The following is an 18,091-nucleotide window of genomic DNA, read 5'->3' on the forward strand; positions in this document are numbered from 1 at the left end:
GAGAGATGTTGTACTGCTCTTAACAGTTTAGCTGAACTCCTGTAAGTTGAGCCCATTAGTCCACGTCCCGCACTCTGTGGGTTACCTGGGTGGTGTCCAGCTTGTGAGTTCTGGATTTCCTGCTGGCAGCGGCAGCTGATGACCACTGATCCTGGTAGGATGCCTTGGCAGTGAAGTGGATGTAACCCTAAAACAAGAAAGGAAAGGTTAATCCTCTCCCCTTGTGCCATGGTCCCTATCTAGAGCAGGAACCCACACGGCTGCCTTCTTTGAAAACGATAATGACTCAAGCACATTGCTGAAAGGCTCCCCTCTTGCAACAGGCGAAGTGTTCTTTCGTTCATGGAGGTTTCAACCCCATAAATCTGTTTTTGTTTTTTTTAAAAGAGGTGCAGAAGGCTTTTTTGCGTGGCTAGATGGCCGCAGCTTCCTGCTGTGGATTTGCCGTAGTAAAAAGGGGAAATTACAGCCACCACTGACAGCATCTGAAAACACAAAGCCCATAAAACAGACATTCAGATTTGTTCAGCAGCCATCAGCAAGAAAGATGGGTGATTAAAAACAGGCCATTAAAAAAACAACCCACCCCAACATGACTGCCTGTCAGCAAAGATTTTCATAGCTTTTCTTGACGTACGGTGTTACCCTTGGTAAGGAGCAGGTCCTGTGGGAACACAAAAGGAGCTGTTTCCATTGTTAGGGTGGCCCTGTTAGCACTATACATTTAAAGCAGTCCCAATACCACTTTAAGCAGTCATGGCTTCTTCCAAAGAATCCTGGGAACTGTAGTTTAAGGGTGCTGAGAGTTGTTAGGAGACCCCCTCTTCCCCTCATGGAGCTACAATTCCCAGAGTTTCCTGGGAAGAGGGATTGATTGTTTAACCACTCTGGAAATTTTAGCTCTGTGAGGGGAATGGGGGCTTCCTAGCAACTCTCGGCACCCTTCACAAATTGCAGTTCCCAGGATTCTATGGGGGAAGCCATGACTGTTTAAAATGGTACAATATTGCTCTAAATGTATAGTGTGGATGTTGGGGCAAGTTTCAAGATGCTGACAAGTTTTGCATTTACAGCCCAGTGTGTGAACACCAGTAGCAGGGCAAGAATCAAGCTTGGAGGGGGGGGGGAATGTAAAAACTAGACACAAACTTGAAATTTCTTCGAAGAGGTTATTCCAATATTTTTTTCCTCTCTGAAAAAGAGGATATTTTCCCAGAACAATTGCTAGAAATTCTCCAGTATTTTTTCTTGTTGTCATTGGATTGGCTGCCATTTTCCTTCCCACAACGCCTCAGTGCATGGTGCTTGGTCTGGGGAATTTTGGGAGATGCAAAATGGCAACCAGGCTCCCCATATGGTTACTTGCTTGTGGTTGCAACAACTCTTGTCCCAAAAATAACAGGAAGAAGCCCTGATGCTGCAGATGGGTATGCCCATCCCAGCAAAAACGGAATTTCGCCTCGGAGAATATTCGCCAGAATGCTTTGAGAGGCCTTTTTTTTATCTTCCTATCGCTGGTTTCAGACTTAAAAGAGTTGTATGAAGATGACAGGGTTGGTCAACAGGGGGAGCCAGGCCCTTGCCTTTTAAAACTGCTGCTGTTCTGCTGCTGCTTAGGCCCTCATGTAAACGGAAACTGATTTTTAAGGGCATATTGCTAGGACAAGGTACAACATGAGTTCTAGGGGAATGTCTTCTCTCCTCCCACTCCATAATGGACACATGACCGCACTAAAGTACATTATTCGCAGATATGAGTTGCTTGCAGCTAAGTTACCCTCACAGCAGACCGACTGAAATTAATACTTAGTCCTGTCCATTAATTTCAATGGGTCTGGCTCTGACTACCAGTTGCATTGGATACAACCCAGTAGATCTGGGTCTAGAAGACTGATCTTCAGATTGCAATTGTATACACCACACATTTAATGGACACTTCCCCACCCCCTCGACATGCACACACGTGAGCATACACTCCAGAATCAGGATATTGAATAATATTGAATAAATTCAATATTACAAATGGAATAATCTAGACTTCAGTAATCTAGGCCTAAATACAGAGCAAAAAAGAAAGCTAACAGACAATAAAGTTCCCGCTGCTGGTGCAGGGCTTATTGCATGCCAAGGAGCTTTGGCAATTTGGAGTGGAAGTGGCCTTCTTACCAGGCTGGAAGATTTACAGCTATTGATTTCCATCAATGCAAGAGAACATAGAAATCAATGCCATTGTTTTGGCCACCTCATCCGCTGTTCCTGAGACCAAGACCAGAGAGGGAGAAAGTAGCATAAGGGTTTGATCTCCAGCTGCGCTTACATTCTTTGGATAGAATCATAGAGTTGGAAAGGTCCTCAAAAACCATCTAGTCCAACCCACTGCTGGTGCAGGAAATCCACCACAGCGTCCCCGACAGGTGGCCAGCCATAAAATTGATGCAACCACCAATAAGGCCCTTTTCTACATGGCCAGTGGGACCTCAGAGGGAGTGGGTGTTGCTCCGTTCTGATGGCTTTCAAAAACCACCTTATTCTGATGGGCTTTTGCACAGAGTCATCCATGCTATTGAGCATCCAGCAAAGAGTGGAATTTTGGCTGTTCTATAGCCTGCTGCTGTTTGTTTTGTTGGAGGAAATACATTTTGGGGACTTTATTTCATGTATGAATCACTTCCCATGAGGCATCCCGAAGCAATTTACAATATAACATCTATAAAACACTCACATATTTAAAAGCACTTGAAACAATTGCATAGATAAAAACAATTTTCAAAAACAATTAGAAATACTAAAACAGTTTAAAGCAACAACGCCTATGTAAAAATAAATAAATAAATTCCAAGGCAGATACCAAGTGGGATAAAGATTGTAGAAGGCTTGCAGGAAGGGGAACTACTTTAAAAATAAGCATTTGTGTTTGATTTTAAAGTTAGCTGCCTTGCATAAATTTCTTATAATGGATGGGCAAGATATAAATGTTTTAATCAATAGCTAAATCTAGAGCATGCCAGGGACTAGCTCATGAAAAAACTAGTCTCTATAGACTAGCCACGACGGCTGTGTTCTACCTCCACCAGTTTCTGGGAGGGTCAGTGGACAAGCGTTGCTCTTGCGCTGAGGTCCTGCTTGGGTCCTCAGCCCCTCAGGCTTCCCTTTAGAGCATCTGGTTGGCTACTGTGTGAACAAATGCTGGACTAGATGGGCCTTGGACCTGATCCAGCTGGGCTCTTCTTATGTTCTTACTGCAGAGGAACTGCTGCCAGTCAGAGTATGCAGCACTGAGTTAGATGGACCCTCAAGCTGACTCTGGTATATGGCAGCGCCATATGTCCAATACTGTAGTTGCTGTTGCCCTCCTGCTATGCCATAAAATAAGGAAATGCATAACATTGTGCTGCTGAATTGCAGGCTATGAAAGCTGGTGGGATGATTAATTTAGGGTCATGAGCAGACTTGCCTTTTGCAGCTGACTGATAAAAATCTTCGGTGCATTTCCCTTCTAATGAAACGGAAACAAGAAATATATTACAATAGCGCTAATCTGCAATGTTCCAGCAAGGACTGTTGTCATCTACAAATGATTCTCTGAGCCAAATGACATCACTTGGCATGCCATTGGGTCAGTCGACACTGGGGCGATGCTATTCCATTTGGGTTGACATTCTCAAAAGGTTCTTGCCCTCAAGTCCTCCCCACTCAGCCACACCTTTGCCATCCATGACTTGAAAGGGACAGGATGTGACTGCATGGAGGGTGAACCTCTGGTGACCTGAAAGGAGATCCTGGAGATCCTGGATCTTGGGATATTGCTTCTCACCGCTATCTCCATTGGACTGGCAGTGTGCACTCCTGGCCGTGATTCACAAAAGAATTCATCCTCTGGTCCCTGCAGGCTGGAGTCATGAGAAACATATCTCCTTGGATTCCATTCCGCTCATGCAATGAATTTGCAGAGGGCATTTGTAGCAAAGGAGGCAGCGGCTGTGAGCGCTTCATTGCATTCCTCAGCATGCTGTTATCTAGTCTTAGTATTGGTTTATGCAAATGGGAGAAGGGGTCACATCCCATGCTAGTCCTTGATATAAATTCAGGAGAGGATGATGATCCACATCCGCATCTTACATTTAAAGCACTATTATGCCACTTTAACAGACATAGCTTCTCCCAAAGAATCCTGGGAACTAGCATTTGTGAAGGGTGCTGAAAGTTGTTAGGAGCAGGGGTGCAGCCGTCCAGTGTCTCAAAACTCCTTACTTTTTTGGGAGCAGGGTCCCAGCAGGGTTCCTATGACTCCAACATCCTATGAGCCAATCAGTGTGACAGGGGAGTGTGTTACCCACTGAGAAGAGTGTTCTAACATGCTTTCTTGTCCTTTTTTTGCTGACTGGAGCCAATCAGAGTGAAGGATTTGAGTCAACCATGGAGAAGACTCTTTCCAGTAGCCAACACTCTCCCCCTTGCTTGCTCATTGGCTCCTAGAGATGTCTGTTGTTGTGGGAGAAGGCATTCACAAAGGATCTAATTCTCCACCCAGCAGCAAAAAAAAACAGGGGGAGGGAGTGTGGCTGTGACTATCATGAAGAGACCCTACGCTTCTGAATTTGCCACTATACTACTGGTGAGGAGAACTCTATTCACCTCACAGAGCTTCAGTTCCCAGAGTGGCAATCAATCCCTCTTCCCAGGGAATTCTGGGAGCTGTAGCTCTGTGAGGGGAAGAGGGATCTCGTAACAACTCTCTGCAGGTCTAAGGAGCAGGTTGTCCTCTGTGTTTGGCCATAATTGGATGCCATTTTGAATCAAGATGGTGGACAGAACCTTTCAAAACTGAACTGATTTTTTGGTTTCTCAGCAACACGAAGTGAAAGGCTGCTAGCAATGTATATCTTTAAAACTGCTGATTCTATTTTTTTGGGGGGGGGAATAGTCTAACTTGTTTTTAACATCTGATTTTATTGGTAATTGTAATGTATACTTCACATTTTCTGTAAACCACATTTGAAGTTTTGATGGCAAAGTGGTACATCCTGTTAAATAAAAAAAGTAAATAACCCCTGTATAGTGCAGAAAGCAGAAGGCTGTTCTGCTTGTCTTAAACCTCTGCCTGCCCAGTCGCTGTTGGACCCCAACTCCCATCAGCCAGCAAGGCCAGCAGCATGATGGGGGTTGTAGTACAGGAAGCAGAACCCCCTTAGAGCAAAAGAAACAGAGGCTTGCAGCCAAAGAATTGTCTGGGTGGTTCAGATCAGGGTGACCCTAAGAAGCTGCCTTACACTGAGTCAGATACTGGCCCATCTAGCCCAGTATTGTAGACAATGATTGGCAGCGGCTCTCCGGGGCTTTAGACCGGTCTCTCCCAGCTGTACCTGGTGATGCCAAGGACTGGAACTAAGACCTTCTGCATGCAAAGCAGATGCTCTACCCACTGAGCTATGGCCCTTCACAATACTGAGTCAGACCAGTGGTCCATCTTGCTCACTGTTATCATCAACACTGGCTGGCAGCAGCTCTCCAGAGTTTTGAACTAGGATCTCACTCAGCCCCTCATCATCGTCTCTTATTCAGCCCCATTGAACCCAATGGGCAAGCCATGCTTAACACCATGTTGTTTGGGATGATATTTATTTATTCATTATTGCACTGATATCCCGCTTTTCCTCTAAGGAGCTCAAGGTGGTGTACATGGGTCTCACCTCTCTCCATTTTATACCCACAACAACCCTGTGAGGTAGGTTAGGCCGTATCTGGCCCAAGGTCATCCAGAGAGCTTCATGGATGAGTCGGGATCTGAACCCTGGTCTCCCAGGTCTTAGTTTGACACTCGAATCATTACACCAGGCTGGCTCTCAATATGTTCAATGGCCAGCACTTTTCACCTGCCCGGCTGTGCTGATGGCTTCCCGGGCAAAGAAGCTCTTTGAGGAGTCCCTATGAAGCCTACAGCTTCCTCCCCCCCTCTTTTCCGCTCTTTTTCCCGAATCATGGGGCAACAGTGACGTCTATCGAAGAGCCAAGAAGATTAAGAAACCACAGATCGTGATAGTCTACAGCCAGCCACAGACACTATTTTTAACCTGAGTTCCGCGTAGAGAGTTTCCCCTTCCTTCTCCTATTCTCTTCCAACGAACGTAAGGGACTAAGTTGAGCCTGGAAGGGGGAGGTCTCGGGAAATAAGAACACCCTATTTCTATGACCAACAGAGGCCTGGGCTCCCTCAATGCCCACTCCTCTTTTCTTATCTCACATACCCACTTGTGTGAAACAAAGAATGTTTCTTCTTTCTCACAGTGACTACACAGCAGCCGGCTAGCTACAATGTGGTAGTAGGAGTGTGGGAGAAATTTGACCCAGTTTGCGTTTAAAGGAGAGTAGATCAAATTTGCACTTTTCAGAACAATATGACAACCGAAATGTGGCCATCCTTCAAAATTCACGCCTATCTGGATTTTGTGAGGCAGTTCTCCAACCAAATGATGTTTGCAAAATTGCATAGATGAAAGCGGAAGCGTGCATTGAAATGAATATGTGAGTGAAAAATAACATATAAAATACATTATATTAGGGGGAAGATGCATACAAAAATGTGTGGCTTAGAAGGAATTCGCACTATAATGCTGATGAAACCTGAGATTCCCCCTTCTAACTTTTCAGACAAGTTCCTACATAGTGGTCTTATATTTGCCATACCAAAATGTAGGATTGTGAAACTACCTTCCCACTACTCTGGTTATCGACAAAATAAATAAACTTAGATCAAAATTATTTATTATTATTATTATTATTATTATTATTATTAACTGAACTTGTATTCTGCCCTTCCTCCCAAAGGATCCCAGGGCAGTGTCAAAGGTTAGACTATATATATCGCTGGTGTCAAAGGCTAGAGTAAAGAGGTGTATCTTCCACATATGATGAAAGCTGTTCAATGAAGATCCCAGACACACCTGTCTGGGAGGGGAATTGCCCTTCCAAGGTGGTGGATCTACCAAGAGGGCCCTCTCTCCTGATCTTAACACCCAAGAAGGTCTGTATGGAAGGAGAAGGCCTTTCAGTTATTTGGGTCCTAAGTCATTCAGGGCTTTGAACCACTGAGGAGAGTCCTTGTCCTTTCATGCTGACTGGAGCCAATCAGAGTGAAAGGCGGTGAGTCAGCCACTGAGAAGACTCTTCTCAGTAGCTAACACACAGGCTCCCGTTTCATGCTGATTGGCTCCTATGAACATCTGTTGTCGTAGAGAGTGGATTTGCAGATAACATGGAGAGCAAGAGAGATGAGGGAAAGCGCAAAGGAGGCATGGCTGTGAGGGTGCGTGGTGCAACAGTCATGAAAGGACCCTGCACTACTGATTGTTAGACATCAAGGATAGAACCTGGAATCCTTGGCATGCAAAGCATGTGCTCTGCAGCTGGGCTGTGGTCCTTCCCATTAGCAGGATCCAGCAGTCACCCTCCTTGGTTGATAATAAAGTTCAGCATCAATTGCTGGTGGAAAGAAGATGTTCTCTATGCAGTAGATAAACCAGCTATGCCAGTATCAGGACTCTAAAGAACCTCCCGTCCCCCCCTCATTAAATGTGACAAAAATCTTAATGAGAGTAGAATGAAAAAGCATCAAAGGGGAATTTGGTGACTTGCTGGGGGCATAGGCGGGATGCTCCAAGACTCAGCTAGTTGGAAATGCTTTGCAAATCATTCCTGCAATCGCCACTAATGAATAATTACAACAAAGATCGCTTAGAATAGTCGAAGAAATTAGAAAAATTCACAGAGCTAAACAATTGTACTAAAGTTATAGCCCAAACCTGCTCCCAGAGCACTTTACAGATCACTGCAAACATGACAGTACCTGTCCTCAGCCTTATAACCTAAAATAGGCTTCCCCAACCTGGTGCCCTCCAGATATTGTTGGATTAAAACTCCCATCAGCCCCAGTCAGCATTTCCGATGGTCAAGGATGACGGGAGTAGGGATGGGCAAATCTGTCCACTTTGGTTTCTCGCCATTTCTCATTTTTCCAATCTTAAGTTCAGTTCTCCACATTTCAACACCAGTTTGGGATTTTTTTAAAAAAAATCCTCATGAAAATTCATTGGCATTTTAATGTGAATTTCTTCTAATATACACAACTTTGTATGCAATTTTGCCTAAGATACACATTTTTGCAAAGCAATGTTCCCTAATATAACATGGTTTTTGTATGCCATTTCCATTAATAGATGCATGTTTATGTACACTTTACCCCAGTAGACGCATTTTTGTACGTATTACTTGGCTGGAGAACTGCATTGCAACATTTGGAGAGGCACACATTTTAAAGGACGGCTGTGTTTTGGTTCTCACATTTTGGAAAGTGTGAATTAGGCAGTGTCACATTTAAATGTGAACTGAATCAAATTTCTCTTCCATCCCTAGGTGGAAGTTGTACTCCAAAACACGTGGAGGGCACCAGCTTGGGGAAGGCTGATCTAAAAGGACACAACGCAAAAGGAAAATAGGTTGGGAGGAAGGAGGAAATGACAAAACTCAGGTACAAGATCTTAGTTATTACAAGGATTTATAATGGCCAGCTAGGGTGGAAAGGTTTAAGGAGATGTGGAGCCAAATGTTGCCAGTCTCTCTGCTATGCCAATGGAGTGTCCCCTTGTGCCAAATCAGCAAAATGATGCCCAGATAGAGAACGAGTTGTTTGGCACTGTGGAAGGGTTGTCAGATTTTGTCAGTACGTAGATGGTTGTCTAGTCAGAGTGGAAACAGACCACAAACCAAAGCAATTAATTTGCTTTAATAATGTTGCTATCTAATTTTGAGAATTATTATTTAATTTTGAGAATTGTATTATTTTATTGAGGTATTATGTTCTATTGACGTATTGTTATGTTCGTTTCTTTTGTAAGCCGCCTTGAGGGCCTTTTGGCCATAAGGTGTGGTATAAATTTAATTAATAAATAATAAATAATAATAAACCGCCAGGGAGTCTTCTTGACAAAACTCTGAAACTGCAAAGATGCAGCCCATGAGTCAAACTACCCAGACAGCGTCGGCTATGGGGTGGTATATAAATAAATAAATAAATGACTCGGAAAAGAGATCCCGATTACAGATCTGCTGTCTTGCCATTTTTACAAAAGGGTGCTAAATTGGAGGAGAAACACCTACCTTTCTCTGCCACCAGCAAGCCAGAGGAAATTTCAAAGAAACAGATATTGTAGATAGGTCACATCAACACCATACAGTTAAAGTACTATTACACCATTTTAACAGCCATGGAGAATATTGGGAACTGTAGCTTGTTAAAGGTGCTGGGACTTTAACTACTGTTCCTATGATTCTCCAACACTGTTAAAGTGTTAAAGCAATTGTGCTTTAAATGTGTGGTATGGATGTGACCCAATTTTAAGCCTGCAGGCAGGGACTGCCTTGTTTGTTGTTGATCTTATGTAAACTGCTCTAGGAGCCTTTATGATGTATTATAAAACTTTTATCTTTAAGTCCTGAGTGCCCAACCTTTTAATGGATGGTAATAATAGGCTGTTTTTAATAGTTTTGATGAGTTTTATAAAGTTTTATAAAATTATGTATTATTTTAACAAGAATGTTGCAGGAGAAAGGTTCATTTTATAATTTTTGTTCATATTGTTAAGGCCTTTGGCTGTAATAATAAAATTATTGGCTGTAATAATAAAATTATATCTGATTCAGTCAGATTTGACTCATGTCTATTACTACAATCTTTACTTTGAGATGATGTAACCATATAGCACATGAGCAAGCACTGTAACAAATCACATCAATGCTATATTTGCTAGGTATGGAATTCACAATGAGTTAATGTGAGATAATGGGTCTCGCTACAGTGTTTTGGACTACAACTTCCATCAGCTCCAGCCAGCATGGCAAAGTGATACTAGAGCTGACAGGAGATGTGGTCTAAAATGGCCATTCTGACTTGGGATGATGGAACTTGTCCAAAGTGGACATGTTTGCTGGGACTGATGGGAACTGAAGTCCAAAAAACATCTGGATATCAGATTGACAAAGGCTAACCACTGCTATAATTAATATGTTTTGACACCAAGTTGTTGGAGTCCTGCTACCATGAGAAGTGGGTGCAGAGTCCCTCTTAGACACTGACTAGATAACTCTTCTAAGTAGCTAGCACCCAGGAAATGTGTTGACCTCAAGGAATTTCATTCAAAGACTGGGGGCAGGATGTGTTTCTTGTGGGACACCACACATTGAGACACTCATTAAGGCCAGCCCATGAAGCTTCTCTATTTCTCTTTTTTTCTTCTTTCCACTACGCAGGGACACACCCTGAAAGCAGAGTTTGGCTAATCAGCATGCGGGCTGGGGAGGAAGACCCAACTTCCACAGTCATTGAGCCATTTGGAAAGGAAGAAACAGTTGGCTGAACAACACGCCGGTCTGAGCATGGTGTGGAAGTCTTGGGTGCTTGCCGTTTGTCGTGGTATGGATCTTACTCTCCTTCCCTCTGCCTGGGACTATCACTTCTGTGTCTCCCCCCCGTTCTTTTTCCAGTTCCTCTTTCCCCTTTGCTATGAACTCTAAAACAGTTGTTTGATGAGGTGATCAGAAGAATAACAGAGACAGCCAGCCAGCCAGATAGATGGAGAGGCTGGAGACAGTTTTGTTCCCGGTATCTGGTCTGCCTAAATGGTACCTCCATGTGTAATGGCTGTGTACCTCTAAGATGCTGGAAACAGAATACAGGGAAAACCATCACCATGCCCAGTTTGTGAGCATGCCCTGAGCATCCTTCCCCAAGCTGGTCCCCTCCAGATGTTTTAGACTACAACTCCCATCAGCCCCAGCTGGCAATACATATATGCATCTGGAGGGCCAAAGGTATCGTCTAGCTGTCAACTCTGACTGGCAGCAGCTCTTCAAGGTCTCAGATGGAGACAGCTCTTTATCATCATCTGCTAATTGGGGATTGAACTTGGCCCCTTTGGCATGCAAAGCAGATATCCTGCCACTGAGCTATAGTCCCTAATTAGTACTAATCCAAGGGTTTCCAAACTGTGGTCCATGGACCACCAGTGATCCCAAAGCTTCATTCAGGTGGTCTGAATTCACTGTCTTCATTGTTTACAATAATTTATTCCAGTGGCCCAAACTGGATAAACATACACACATCCATATTCATGCGGTTCCCAAACTTTTCCTTCCCACAGGCCAGTTGAAAATTGCTGATGGGTCTTGGAGGACCACTAAATGATTTTTCGGCCTGTTGTAGCAATTGTAATGTGCTGTGCTAGAAACTATGATTTTTTTTAATTGTGTTTTTATTGCTTCTTTTATGTCTTATATTGCATTTTATAATATTACAATTTGCATTCCATAGAATTCATAGAATCATAGAATAGTATAGTTGGAAGGGGCCTATAAGGCCATCAAGTCCAACCCCCTGCGCAATGCAGGAATCCAAATCAAAGCATTCCCAACAGATGGCTGTCCAGCTGCCTCTTGAATGCCTCCAGTGTCAGAGAGCCCACTACCGCTCTAGGTAATTGATTCCATTGTCGTATGGCTCTAAGAGTTAGGAAGTTTTTCCTGATGTCCAGTTGAAATCTGGCTTCCTGCAACTTGAGCCCATTATTCCATGTCCTGCACTCTGAGATGATCGAGAAGAGATCCTGGCCCTCCTCTGTGTGACAACCTTTCATGTACTGGAAGAGTGCTATCATATCTCCCCTCAGTCTTCTCTTCTCCAGGCTAAGCATGCCCAGTTTTTTCAGTCTCTCCTCATAGGGCTTTGTTTCCATTCCCCGGATCATCCTTGTTGCCCTTCTCTGAACCCGTTCCAGTTTGTCTGCATCCTTCTTGAACTGCGGAGACCAGAACTGGATGTAGTATTGAAGATGAGGCCCAACCAGCACTGAATAGAGGGGAACTAATACTTCATGCGATTTGGAAACTATACTTCTGTTAATGCAGCCTAAAATAGCATTTGCCTTTTTTGCAGCCACATTGTACTGTTGGCTCATATTCAGCTTGTGATCAACGACAATTCCAAGATCCTTCTCACATGTCATATTCCTGAGCCAAGTATCCTCCATCTTATAACTGTGGAGTTGGTTTCTTTTTCCTAAGTGTAGAACTTTGCATTTATCCCTGTTGAATTGCATTCTGTTGTTTTCAGCCCAATGCTCCAGCCTATCAAGGTCCCTTTGAATTTTGTTTCTGTCTTCCATGGTATTAGCTATGCCCCCTGATTTTGTATCATCTGCAAATTTGATAAGCATGCTCTGTACCTCATTCAAGTCGTTAATAAAAATGTTGAAGAGCACTGGGCCCGGGACCAAGCCCTGTGGTACCCCACTTGTTACTTCTGCCCAGTTTGAGAAGGAACCATTGATAAGCACTCTTTGAGTACGATTCTGGAGCCAACTGTGGATCCACCTGATAGTTGTTCCATCCAGCCCACATTTAGCTAGCTTGCTAATCAGAATATCATGGGGCACTTTGTCAAAAGCTTTGCTGAAGTCAAGGTATATTACGTACACAGCATTCCCACAGTCTACAAGGGAAGTTACCCGATCAAAAAATGAGACAAGATTAGTTTGGCAGGATTTGTTCTTCATAAATCCATGTTGGCTCCTAGTAATCACTGCATTGTTTTCAAGGTGCTTACAGACTGACTGCTTTATAATCTGCTCCAGAGTTTTTCCAGGGATTGATGTTAGGCTGACTGGTCTGTAGTTCCCTGGTTCCTCCTTTTTGCCTTTTTTGAAGATAGGGACAACATTAGCTCTACTCCAGTCCTCCGGCACTTCGCCAGTCCTCCATGATTTCGCAAAGATAATAGACAGCGGCTCTGAGAGTTCTTCAGCCAGTTCCTTCAATACTCTAGGATGCAGTTTATCGGGCCCTGCTGATTTGAACTCGTTCCAAGTGATCAGGTATTCCTTGACTGTTTGTCTATCAATCTCAAGCTCCAACCCTGCCCCTTCTACTTCATGTTTCCCGGGAGGGTCATAGACCCTTTTTTGGGAGAAGACTGAGCCAAAGTAGGAATTGAGGACTTCTGCCTTTTCTTTGTTACCATTTTGCCATCCTCATTGAGTAGCTGTGCCACCATTTCTTTTCTCTGTCTTTTACTGTGGATGTACCTGAAGAAAGCTTTTTTGTTGCTTTTAGCATCCCTCGCTAACCTCAGCTCATTCTCAGCTTTAGCTTTCCTGACACCATTCCTGCAATTCCGTGATACCTGCCCGTACTCTTCCTTTGTGGCCCGGCCTTCTTTCCACTTCCTGTACGTGTCCTTTTTTGTTTTCAGGTCCCCTCTAAGCTTTTCGTGAAGCCACATTGGCTTCTTCTGTTATTTCCCCCCTTTTTTCCTTGTTGGAATTGCTTGCCATTGCGCTTACAATTCAAATTGTAATAAAATAAAACAAAAGCAGCAACAGAAATACAATTTAAAATCAATAGGAATATTTATTATATCCTATTGACGGACCACCTGAACCAAGCTCGTGGGCCACTGGTGGTCCATGAACCACAGTTTGAGAACCCCTGTCATTAAAATTTCTGTATGCTTAACTCCTTATTCTTTTGTGGGATCAAAAAATCAGCCTGGTTTCAACCCATTTGATGGCTCCCCATAATAGGACAAGGCGGTAGGTCTCATATGGATCGGGCTCATGGAAGAAGGCCAATGCTTGGTTGTGTGAAAGGTTCCAAGTCAGATCCTCAAAGAAACATAAATGAGTTTTGAAACGTCAGGCTCGTATTCTAATTTTGCACAAAACACATTTCAGGACTCAGCCCTATTCCTGTGTTTCTGATTTGTCTTAAACTGTTTTTAATATTGAATTTTAAATTGTTGTAACCCACCCTGGGACCTTCAGGTGAAGGGCGGGTAGAAAGCTCTCCCCTCTTCATATCTTTTGCTCTGGCCCTACATTTAGGGATATTATCTACTTGAATGAAAGTACTTTTTTTAAGAACAATGATGATATCTGTCATTGAACAACTCCAAGTCTACCTGCCTTCCACTGGCCCAGTCCCTCACCTCACTTGCTTCTCGTATTCATTTTCTTATCCAGTTGTGGTGACCGTGCTCGTTCTCCTGCATGCAACACCAGTAGATTCCAGCTTCTGCCAAATGTGTCCCACAGATTCACAGCCCCTCCTCAAAACTAAGCAACATATTGTATGGATAAAACAGGCTGTTCGGAAACTCTACATGTCCTACGTAAGTTACCTGGGATTTACTGTATCTGCTTTGCCACCCAAGAATGGGATCTAACAGAGCAAGCACAGCCGATGGCTACTCAGAATTAAGTCCTATTGAATTCAGTGGACTCCACCCCTGTTGGTAAGTGGGGCTAGGGTCGCAGTTTAAATCAAGCTTCCCCAGTCTGGTGTCCCCCATACATTTTGGACCACAACCTCCTCCAGCTCTAGCCAGCATGGCTGTATGATGCTAGGGCTGACAGGAGCACAGTTGTGCTGGCTGGAGCCGATGCGAGTTGTAGTCCAAAACACCTGGACTGACCATTGTTGCCGTTGTGAGGCTGTGTCTGCTAGGATGTTCTCCTGCACACACACCCCCAATGTTGCATTGCTTGCACCACTGCCTGGAGTCTGCAGCTTTGCTTTGGGACAACGGGCAGTGGAAACTGGTCCATTAGGGTGAACGGAGGCACCGCCCCACCAACCTCAGTCTGCCCTCAGCCAGCCCCTACCTGGCTGCCTTCTTACTTACCACCAGCCCAGTGGCACAGCCTGCCAACTTCCTCCTCTTTAGTCTCAGCGTTGCCCTTGCAGAACTTAGCAGGGAGGAGGATGGGGACAAAATAAGAATTAGCTGGCTCTGCCTGACTTTTGCTCTGGCTTTGCTTACTGTTGGGCTCCCTGCCTTCCACCCCACCAGTCCCAAGAGGGACCAGCCACCACTGAGAATGGGCAAAAGCCTGATGTTTCTTCTGTGTTTTGTTCCACTTGTACCAATCCAGGAGCTGGCTTCCAGGCATAGAAGTGGCCTTTTTCCTGTAATGACTCACTTGTACGTGGCTCTAAAAAGTAAATGCAGTCTTCATTTCCCCCGTGTTTCAGATACAACAGCCATGTATGTGTTGCCGACAAAAAGAAAGCACATCACTAAAGAGAGAGAGAGAAAGAGAGAAGAGGGGGGAAATGTGCATTTTGCAGATGCTAATTTATAGCATAGATACAACTTTAGAAATAATTGTTGTCATTTAAAGAAGAGTTGCCAACATGGCATCCGCCGGTGCACCAGTAGTGGTCATCGGGGAGGGGAGTGGCTCTTCCCTGACCTCCTATCACCGGCATTGCTACACTTACTGGGAGGTAAGAGGGGGAGGGGAGGTTGGTGAAGTGCAAACACACCAGCAAAACGGATCTGGAGCTCCTGCTGGTATCTTGCAGCATGCCAACCTCTGTGCTGCCCTCCCGGTAAGTGCAGTGACACCAGTGATGGAAGGTCAGGGAAGCAGTCCTTTCCTGTTGACCACTGCTGGGGTGCATGACTGCCTGCAGATGTCTTCCTGGGTCTCTGCCCTGAAACTGGGCTTGAAAGAAGCATTCTGTTGTGGTCAGTAAAAAAGGCAGATGAATCTTATTCTAAACCTAGGGACAGGATAGGGTCCATTGCAACAGAGGCAGTAGGCTAGTTTAAAGAGCCAGGACAGACCATGTAGCATATAAACAGCTCTGTCTTCCATCAGCGAGCAATGGCCGGAGGGTTTAAGCAGAAGAGGGAGCTGTTGCTGATGTCCTCCAGCATCTGTTACCTGAGGCGGTTGCCTCATTTTGCCTAATGGTAGGGTTGGCCCTCCGATTTCTGTCCATTTGTTTGCCCGCACAAAGCTGTGTCTGTCCATACATATGCAATCCGCCTTTTCGCTTCAACACACCTTTTGGGAGATGTGATTACCCATCTGCCTCGTTGCCAGCCAAGACAGAACCACAGGATTGGCCCAGAAGGCCACACTCCCGTCATGCCACAACAGGAAGTTGCTCTTCAATAACATTCTTCCTCTTGCACTTCCTGTTTGCCTCACACTGTTGCTGATCCGAGCCACCCCAGTGAAAGAGAAGCCCTCCCCACTTCACATTTTTCCTCAGGCCCTACATTGAGGGATATTATCTATTTGAATTAAAGGACCTTTTTTTAAGGATATGCCAGTAATTGACATGACTCTTGTCTGATTTCATCTCTAGTTGACTCACATGGGCTTGCTGAAAGATGCACACATCCTTTGCCAAACAACACCAGTTCCTTCGTTCCCAAACAGCAATATCACTAGGAAACCAGAGAGTGTGATGCTTCAGGAGCTATACAGGACTCTGCTGTATATGGAGGAGTCCCTTGCACTCATCACAGAGCAGCAGAAGAGGCTGATTGGCCCAGATGAGCCATTGCATGGCCAATTGAAAAAAGCTTTGAAGTCAGTTACAGGCCTCCTCTCCAACACTCACTGTGCCATCTGCCTGCAGGGGCTGACCCCAGCTGACATCATTCTCCCAAAGAGATCCACAGACCTTCCAGCCATCCAGCAAAAGATTGAAGGATGCCGTGTGCTTTGGAGCTACTCGGAGTTCACCGGCGGCTTGGCAAAGGCCTTCAAAAAGCAGCTACTTAGAGGGAAAAGGCCAGAGGGTCAGAAAAAGAGAAACAGGCGAAGGCAGACTGCAACTTTCTGATTGACTCATCAAAAGAGTTCTTTTTGAAAAAGGAAAAGAAACATGGAATTTCATCAGTCTCTCTGAAAGATAATAACTTAAAGCGCATTTGCTCACAAGACCAGCCCAAATGCAGAAGCAATGCCCTTCAGACATGTGACAAGGAAGAGACCCTCAGATGGAACGTTTCAAAACACAAGAGTATTGTTCTTTGGTCCTGACTTAGGAACTTAGGAAGCTGCCTTGTACTTGAGTCAAACCATTGGTGCATCTAGCTCAGTATTGTCTTCACTGACTGGCAGCGGCTCTCCAGGGCTTCAGAGAGATGTCTCTCTTTCAGTCCCAGCCCTACTTGGAGATGCCATCAGGGACTGAACCAGTCCAGCATCCTGTTCTCATAATGGCCAACCAGATGCCCCAACAGGAAGCTGACAAGCAGGGGCGATGTTTGGAGTTTGCACACTTTTTTTTAAAGGGGGGAGAAGGGGGGGACCACAGGGATGTTTAAAGGCCTCTTGCAGCAATGGATTGCCCTTGAGAGGATCCACTTCAGAGGTTACTACAGGCCAGCACCACAGGCCAATTGAGGATGGCTGTCAATCACAGCCCGATGATTTTCTCCTCAGTGATTCAGTATCCAGTGATCCTGCCTGACTAAACCACTGTATGCTGCAGAAGAAATGTAGGCCCACAGCACGGCTGCTTGCATGTGATTTTGACGTGAGAGTGCTCTTTCCTGTCTTTGCTAGAGGTCAGTGTCCTAAAGGGTGAGAATAATTCATTCACCTGTTTGCCTCCAGTCAAGATGTGCCTTTCCCATAGGAACGAATGGCAGTCGGTCATTGGAGAGAATGCAAAGGGCCGTGCTCAAGGGCAGGGCTGCATTTGCCTCCAATGCCCCGTAAACCTGTGGTTGGGCTTGGGGAGTGACATTGCACCTGCTTTTTGCTATGTCTCAGATTGTTGTCTGGTTCCTACTCCCATTGGAAAATCATCAATGGGAGCCATGGAGAACCAGGCTAGCTTTCACCATCTGCATAGTCCCACCTCTTCATCTGCATTATCTCTGCCCAGGTACAATGTTTCTTGGTATAATGCTGGATTGCGATGCAACCTTCTAGCAGGCTTTTAGGAATGGGATGATGTTGGGACTTGGCTATGGTGTATTTAGATCAGTGTGCATATTACAGCACAGAGCCAAGGGTTACAAAAATGTATTTCAGGGGTAAGCCTCAACAAGTTCTTCTTACCTGTAGCAAATTACCTGTTGCAAGGGCTTACTCAGTTACCTACTTCCTCCCAGGAGCCATGCACGTAGCCATGTAAGCACTAATCTACAACTAAGTTACTATAGATCAGGGATTTTAACATCTTAATTTGGAAGTGTGTGTATGGGAGACCTGCCCCTCTCCTAACAAACCTT

The 18,091-nt window shown here is 44.7% G+C and overlaps 1 protein-coding gene across 1 annotated transcript; it reads left to right on the forward strand.

Annotated features, from left to right (window-relative positions):
• Nucleotides 1-10,408: 10,408 nt before the first annotated feature.
• On the forward strand, nt 10,409-16,716 carry LOC133373476 (oncostatin-M-like). Its single transcript, XM_061603258.1, is given in 3 exon segments — nt 10,409-10,465; nt 14,067-14,215; nt 16,207-16,716. Coding segments are annotated over 3 exon segments (696 nt in total). The 5' UTR covers nt 10,409-10,428.
• The last annotated feature ends 1,375 nt before the right edge of the window (nt 16,717-18,091 follow it).

The sequence above is a fragment of the Rhineura floridana genome, chromosome 19 (genome assembly GCF_030035675.1).
Source record: "Rhineura floridana isolate rRhiFlo1 chromosome 19, rRhiFlo1.hap2, whole genome shotgun sequence".
NCBI lineage: Eukaryota > Metazoa > Chordata > Lepidosauria > Squamata > Rhineuridae > Rhineura > Rhineura floridana.